Source organism: Hyalella azteca, unplaced genomic scaffold (genome assembly GCF_000764305.2).
Source record: "Hyalella azteca isolate HAZT.00-mixed unplaced genomic scaffold, Hazt_2.0.2 contig8117, whole genome shotgun sequence".
NCBI lineage: Eukaryota > Metazoa > Arthropoda > Malacostraca > Amphipoda > Hyalellidae > Hyalella > Hyalella azteca.
The window spans coordinates 199,719-207,933 of record NW_025938218.1 but is presented as its reverse complement, the minus strand read 5'-3'; the positions used below and the strand labels follow the sequence as shown (position 1 = coordinate 207,933).

General features: G+C 39.0%; 1 protein-coding gene across 1 annotated transcript; it reads right to left on the bottom strand.

The window, feature by feature from the left end:
• Positions 1-1,127: 1,127 nt before the first annotated feature.
• Positions 1,128-7,235, bottom strand: LOC108669724 (transcription factor SOX-10-like). The gene is made up of 2 exons (XM_018157129.2): positions 6,851-7,235; positions 1,128-3,653 (listed from the first exon to the last, which is right to left on the bottom strand). The coding sequence occupies exons 1-2, from the start codon at positions 6,923-6,925 to the stop codon at positions 2,109-2,111; spliced, it is 1,620 nt and encodes a 539-aa protein (XP_018012618.1). The 5' UTR covers positions 6,926-7,235; the 3' UTR covers positions 1,128-2,108.
• Positions 7,236-8,215: the final 980 nt, after the last annotated feature.

Below are 8,215 nucleotides of genomic sequence, written 5' to 3'. Positions count from 1 at the left end.
CACCAGAGTTTTTATTAACTCCGCATCAAATTGTATTAAATGCAACTTTAATTTTTTTATATCGTTCTTCGCATTGGGAAAAACCATCGTAAAGAGACCAGTTCAGAGAAGCAGCTATATAGGGAAACGATTTACATCCTCGATCTGTATGAGGTGGATGACTAGATTTTACAGGTGGCTTAAAATGAGTAACTTTATTTTGTTCAATTATTTGTTAGAAAATGTAAATTGCTCTTTAGCACATCGTTCATTATAGCACTACGACGTCCATGCTGCGTAAAGTAATACCGGTATCAGTTATCGTATTCTGGTTATCTAACAGTTGCCACAAACTGTTTTTTCATGACTGCAAAATAATTTTCATGACTGCAGGCCTCAAGGCATCCCACAATTAAGACGACGCGAATATTTCATTATAAAAGAGGACAATTTTAAATCGGAGCAACAAATTATCAGCAACAAATTTGAAGACATTTTGCGCCATAGTCCTACGTACTGGATGAGATTTACGTCATAAAAAATTTATTTCCTCAAAAGATTTAATTTGCAGAGGTAGTCAACAAAATACACATGAATATAACATACGGTAAGAAAATTATTCGAATTCATACGAGTTTTAAACAAATATAGTATATGTTCACTGAAACCTAGCGGAATTGGTTATAAGACTTGTAAAAGATCTTCAAGGCAGCGATGAGTACACCGCAATGCAGCTGGCTTTAATTGGACAGCAATTAGTAGATAAAATCTGAACGAATATCTAGAGACCTTGGCTATAAATTTAGTTAAATTATGTAATTAATTATCATAGACCAGTCAAGAAATCAAGTTAGAACTGAACGATGAACACGACATTGTCAGAGACAATGAAAAAAACATTACCGCAAGTGTGAGCATTATTAATGATTTTGAGAATTGAGATTGAACGCAAAAAAAAATTTAATTGTGAACGAGGAAAAATTAGAACGATTTCAGTCATTGATGTAGGATTGATCCAGATTCGATACTTAACGAAATCGAGAGCATTTCATATTCGATACTTAATGTTGAAGTCCTTTACTTATTTAAGTCCTTCGTCAGAAGGTTGCTCAAAGTTTGCAGCTGACTAATATTTTTAATATTGAGTGGTCCTGAAATTGCTCCATTTTTTTCATAATAATTTCATTGATCAAAAATACGATCGCTGAACGTAAAAAGTTCAGCACAAGTCATTTCTGCAGGAAACTAATAAAAATTATATACGGAGCTAGAAATGTCTTGCTTCGCTATGATATGAGCAACTTATTCATCAATGGCACTTAACGAGTCTTTATCTGAGAACTGAATATATGTGCGTCTAAAAACTTCATTGAACAAAACATTTACACGTATGTGAATTTCTCTGAGTTCAACGACGCAGCTAAACATAAATACTGAAGTCGGTAAAATAAGGCGAGAGCCGAAGATAACATTCCTCTCGATGTAATATAACGGAAAATTATGAGCAATGAGATCAATTTCCGACCAAAAACACTGCGAACACTTTCTTTCCTGAGACACGCAAACTTTTCATTTTCAATATATTCAGTCCTCAATGCGCATCTTTCACTGCACTCTTTGTCTGGAACGTTATGCGGCCCGAAAACAGCATTTGACTACACAAGCATTCGCGTCATAGGTTATCACACACGAAAAACTGCAGAACTTTTACTTTAAGCTTCAATTTATACAAGCATGATATGTAACAGGGAAATGTGCACGATCATCAACAACTGGAATAATATAGATGAGGTTGTAAAGCCCAGTGAGAGTATAAAAGTGTTGTTTTAGAACTACAGAAAATTGGAACGAGTGATCTATAAGAACCAGTGTTTCAACGGTAAACAGGTAACTTGTTTGTCAGGCAGCAACAGTAATTCGACAAGGCACTTATTCAAATTCTCACGTCAGATACAGTAAGTACAACTTTTCAAAAGTAATCTAGCTGTCAGAATCTATTTTAAAAAATTATTTACATATAGTGTACATCAATGTTCAACTGATTGCAAAATAATTAAGGACACCTGCAAGCATTATCACCAAAACCGTCCCAGTACTTTGACCGCTTTAACTAAGCATACGATTACCTATCAAAGATGTTGAGTATGATAAGCGGTGGATGCTAGCAAGGGATCTCTACACTGTGTATCTACAAAATTATTTTTAAATGCATGATCGTAATAGTTCATCTGTGTTGTTTGAAATGCCGATACACCTTCAAGTAATTCTTGCACATCATTATCAGAGAAAAAGGAACAAGGAGGTAAGTCAGATTCACACTCTGAGTTCAACTGAGCACAAGGAATATCGAGATATGTCAAGACGTCATCTAAGGCGTCGTCCAGCGAAAAGTTACTTTCTGGCAAAGTGATTAAGTCACTTGAGTTTGATATCGTTGGTTCCACCTTCACCGGTGACATGTTAGTAGCTACTGACTGACTGGAACCAAATACATTGGTATCAACACTAAAATTGTTTGACTGAAAATTTGAAAGCTGGGAGTTGAACGAACAAGCCGCCTCAATCTTAGGGCTTGGAAAGATGTGGCTTTCGGGTAGAGAATTAATCTGACCATGAGTAATCGCACTGAAGAAAAGCTCTTCGGGAGACAGCGTTAATTGCTCTTGTGTTTGTCCTCTCCCTGTAATACCTTCATTCAAAATTTCAGGCGGTGGAAGATCTTGCCTAATCAGTCGCGAATTAGGCGTTACTTGACAAGAAATCATCGCTGGTCCTGACGATTGGAGATCATTGTTAGATGAATTAGATAAGTTCTGCCCGATTTCCGGTTGGCTGAAGAAGGCAGGGTCTATTCTCACCCGGCCATTATAAGTAAAGGAATGATCAAGTGAGTGATTAGGCAAACTGCTGAGGTACGTTGATGGCGCAAACAACTCCTGAGTTGGTGCTTGAGACACTGAAACTAATGGAGAGGAAACTGTGTTGATAGAAGTACCAGGCGAAGAAGGAGGAGTGTGGAAACTTAGTGCATCGGAGTGCTTCTGATCCACAACCCTGAACATTCCGTCAGGCATCGCTGAGGCCCTTGTGTCGGCCACGGTGCTTGTGAGTTTTTCAAGCAAAGACTCGTAGTCTTGAGTATGGAAGTCCGCGAAAGAGTTGCTGCCCGCACAGCTGGTTGGACCAGAAGAAGATATTTCCGACCATGCCGGACTTGATTTCAATCCCCCACTACTGCACAGACTCTCCGGTGATTCTGGTATGTATCCAGGAGCGGAATGCTGAGCAATGCTAGCCAAGTTAGCCAGTGAAGTGATCTTCAACTCACCAGTGTTTTGACCCTGCAATTCGGGCTGATTGGAGATTATACGGCGACCTTGCTTCATTTTCTTCGATACCCGCCCAGTAGCAGTGAGTAGTCTAAGAGGATCTGACTTCTTCTTGGGTTGATATTTATACGAAGGATACTCAATGCTGTGCAGTTTGCGTAGATTTTTAGCTTCATCATAGAAAGGTTGCTTCTGTTCATCCGTTAGAGTTCGCCACTCTTGGCCAAGCTTCTTAGAGATCTCAGCGTGATGAGAAGAACCGAGAGAAGACTTTCTTCTCATCTGACTCCAAACCATGAAGGCATTCATGGGTCTTTTCACGTGGTTCGGCTTGTGCTTCTTCGTCTGCGGGAAAAAAAATTTCGTTAGTTTCTCTTACGGATATCAGAGCATGAGAATGCGAAACTACTTACAATATTTCACTATGAAAAAAAATTAATATTTTTGAAAAATTTTTGGGTGACCACAAAAGCTATCATGAGGGGAGAAAATAATTTCTTAGCTCAAGTGTAGAACACACATCTAAATTATTATATGTAACTAATATTCTTGAATTCGTCATAAATATTGTTCTGCATATGCTGCAACAGTAAACTAAAATCAAAAGATGCGATGGAAGCTGCTACAATTTATTATATGCTATCCATGAAACGCTAGTGCAATAAAAAATTTTGTCGTGAGTGGCAATAAAAAATTAGAGGGTAATGAGTGGCAAGGATGAATTGAAAGTGAAAGTGGAGAGTCGTGAGTGGCAAGGATGAGTTGAAAGTGAAAGTGGAGGGTCGTGAGTGGCAAGGATGAATTGAAAGTGAAAGTGGAGGGTTGTGAGTGGCAAGGATGAGTTGCAAGTGAAAGTGGAGGGTCATGAGTGGCAAAGATGTGTTGAAAGTGAAAGTGGAGGGTCGTGAGTGGCAAGGATGAATTGAAAGTGAAAGTGGAGGGTTGTGAGTGGCAGGGATGAGTTGAAAGTGAAAGTGGAGGGTCGTGAGTGGCAAGGATGAGTTGAAAGTGAAATTAGAGGGCCGTGAGTGGCAAGGATGAGTTGAAAGTGAAAGTGATTGGTCATTGTTGCTCTGAATGTGCTCCTTGTGAAAGGATGGATCATGGGTGCCGTGGATGTGCTCCAAGTGAAAAGGTAAGTCATGGATGACTAGGAAGGGCTGCACGAGTGAGTAGTGACCTCTAGTGCGTGTGACTAGTGGCAGTTAATTGTAGCTGGTCGGTCGATAGTGACATGAATGAGTGGCAAGCGAGAAAAATGAGTTGTGAGTAGCAGAAATGAAAGGAATAGTGGAGGGAAATTGGTTGCGAGTGAGGGAATGAGTTGCAGATGAATGAGGCATGCTGTTAAAATCTAATTGTGAATAATTGGGTAAGCTAACTATTGGCAGAACTGTATTTCATGTCTAGACTTGAGACCTTAATTTGGTTTCCCATCTTACTCGCAGTCATGCTCGCCGTGTAAAGTTTACAAACCTAATCTAATAAAAATTATTACAAAGGATACGTTAAATATGTCGTATAATTGCACGTACAGTTCTATTCATATATAATACGATAATCAAACTATAGACGATATCCAAATTTTTTACGTACACGTATTCACATCCACACACTGAAATGAAGAGTAAAATTCTTCGAGGCATAAAAGGCTACATAAACTATAAAATCCCGGCCATGGCCGTGGATTGTGAAGTTTTTAAGGCTATCATTTACCGTTTATTCGTCAACAGAGGCATGAATCATAATTAATTCATGTCATTCGATACTAATAGGTACAGTACGAGTATAGTAGGTTATTTAAAGGTTCGCTATTTGGTGAAGATTGTAACGTAACAACAACGAATACCAGAAATTAGGTCTTTCTTATTATCAATCAGTATCAAAATTCAGTGTCGTCTATTAAAATCTATTCTCTATGACAAAATACTTGAATCCACCTTGTAACTAAATTATTCCATGGAAAATAGCATAAATTGAAATTTCTGTCACGCGATAACTTACACGTGGAAAATATACAAATGCATTTAAATCAATACCCCAGAAATTCTTTAAACCCAGCTAATCTTAAGACACCCACGGCATTAAAGCCTGAAAATCTCTGCGCTTCTTTAATGCATAAATATGTAACGAACCGTAGATCGAAGTGGATAGGATCCGAAAATGTTGGATTTAACGTGGATTTGGGCTAAATATGTTGGATGTTCAGCGTAGAATGTGCGAACATGTTATGTTGGATGTAGAGAGAAAAAGGGGCCAAACATGTTGGATGTACTACAGTGGATAAGGGGCTCAACATTTTAAATGTACAGTGGATAAAGGGTCGAACATGTTGGATATACATCCAGCGGATAAGGGCCGAACATGTTGGCTATACAGTAGATAGGGTCAAGCATGTTGCACGTACAATGGATAGGGTCGAGCATGTTGGACGTACAATGGAAATGGGCCATGTCTCTAATGAATCATAATGGAAAAAATAAAGTTTTTGGAGGAACGACGGTAAATTTCACATTAAACTACCGCTCGAGTTTCATGATGCAAAAACAACTTCACGCTAGCCCACAACTAAGAGCTAACTTACAACCCAGAGTGAATAGCGCGTAGTATGATTTACATGAACAATGAAAATTTTAATTAGGTACGTCGGTGGAAACAACTTGGAGCAATAACAACTTGGTCCGAATTAAGATTATGTTATATTAATTATATAATTTATAAAAATTATATAATTAAGGAGATTATGTCTTCGGACCTATTTGGTCGGACGGACCAAATAGCGCGTAGTATGATTTACATTAACAATGAAAAATTGAATTAGGTACGTTGTTGAAAACAACTTAGAACAGTAACGGATATTCAACACTCTAGGGATGCGCTGCGCCGTTTTTTGTAAATTTCAGAGCTCGCAATTCTAGTGGCCGCCTCGAAATAAGCGTTTCAATGCCTTAACTGGCAACACGTGGTGTCCTAATTTCAAATAAACTTCTGTTTCAACAAAAAAAAAACGTTTTCCTTTTATATATTACTGAGAAATTATATTAAATCTAGAGGCGAAATCATTTAAAATAAGTCGAAGCTAAGTAGGTACCTAAGTCGAGGTAGTTATAAACAGATTTCCGAGGCAAAGTAAAGCTTATTTCTGTTGAATTTAATCCTTACTTTTCTCACTAAAGTTGAATAAAAAATAATTTCCGAATTTGTAATTCGGCAGAACAGAATCGCAAATGTAATCGTTATTCAAGAGAGTTCATAATTTGAATCGTAAAGGAATCTTCAATGTGAAGAGAGTTGATACCGATTATATAAGATAATATTATTTCATTATTAAAATAGTAAACCTTTATTTATGGGTGCGCGTGACCGTGAAATAAAAAAAATTAAATTGCTTCCCGTCAGTAGTGAAAAATCTACCTGCAGCGAACGGAAAAGAACAACGTTGTGACGATTTTACAAATAACGTCTTAAATATTCCATGACACTATTATTACTTAAAAAAACATTAGCAAAGGACTTTACTGTATGTTACTTTAATACCTCACCTGAGTTGCATCACTGTAAGGAGTGGCAGAATCTTCGGTCACTCGTTGAGAACCGAAAGCAACGCAAGGCGCCATTTTTTTGATAGCTAGATACAGTTTTCTCAAATCACAAATTTAGTTCAAAAACAAATAGGGAATGTTCAATCATGGGTCACTCTTCAGCATCACACCATCAGACTTCACACAAAAGTTTCTTCGTCAAATCCCCGCACAAGAATCGAGAGACTCCAGACAAAATCTCGATCGTTTGACAATAACTCTGTTCACAATTTATCTTGGTATTCTTTAAATAAAATCTTCACAAACTATCGCAATCTCCAGCTCTGTCAAGACGACTTCGCTAACAACTGATCGACACCTTTACTCGGCGAGCTCCAGAGCGCTACTGCCGTCTGACCGCGAGCCCCAGCTTATATAGGCCGTCAGTCAGCCAACACACGTGCTGCGTATATGGCGCACGCCACGCCAGACCCGGCGTGAATCTCAATACAAATTCAGCGTCGTACGTCAGTCAGCTAACCAATTTAATGATGTTTCTAGAACTTAATTTCATTGTCGTACATCGAACTAACTAATGTCAGAATATTTCTAGTACATAATTTCAGCGTCGTGCATCAGCCATCTAAGTAATGTCAGGATATTTTTAGAACCTAGCATGAAGCGCGCACATTTTCCAGCTCCCTTACATCATCTGCCGTCAAGCACCATGGTTACACTCAACATTATTTTACATCCAATCGAATTGTATAGATAAACGCAATTTTTGACGTTTTTTAAGATATATTCTGAAATTAGGGTTTCCACATCATACGTCAGCTATTGAAACATTGTACTAGAATCAGATAACGTTCAAGAAACGTTATGTGGAATTAATGAGATTTAATTTGAAAAATCGTTAATATTGTGAGTTTTCCAACGCGCTAACCCAGACGAGAAGGCAGCCTGAGGCGAGCGAGGCTATAGCCTTTAACTCGCCACCTGCCTGCTCGTCGCGGGCGTCGGGCAAAGGGCTTGTCGGTTCATGGCTCAGCGGTTCAACGGTTCACGGTTCAGTGATTCAGCGGTTCAGCGGTTCAAGTTTCAGTAGTTTACCGTTCACGGTTCAGCGGTTCACCGGGTCACGCTTCTGCGGCTTATGGTTCAGCGGTTCACGGTACATAGTTCAGCGGTTCACGTTTCAGTAGTTCACCGTTCACGGTTCAGCGGTTCACCGGGTCACGCTTCCGCGGCTTATGGTTCAGCTGTTCACGGTTCATAGTTCAGTGGTTCACGGTTCTGCGATACACGGTTCAGCGCTTAACGGTTCTGCGATACACGGTTCAGTGGTTCACGGTTCATCGGTTCTCGGAAGGGGCAGACTATTGA

Bases quoted from the DNA above. Each gene is read 5' to 3' on its own strand.
- LOC108669724 (XM_018157129.2), bottom strand. From the start codon at position 6,925: ATGGCGCCTTGCGTTGCTTTCGGTTCTCAACGAGTGACCGAAGATTCT. The intron at 3,654-6,850 runs GTGAGGTATTAA...TTTTTCCCGCAG, and splicing joins CTTACAGTGATGCAACTCAG to ACGAAGAAGCACAAGCCGAA.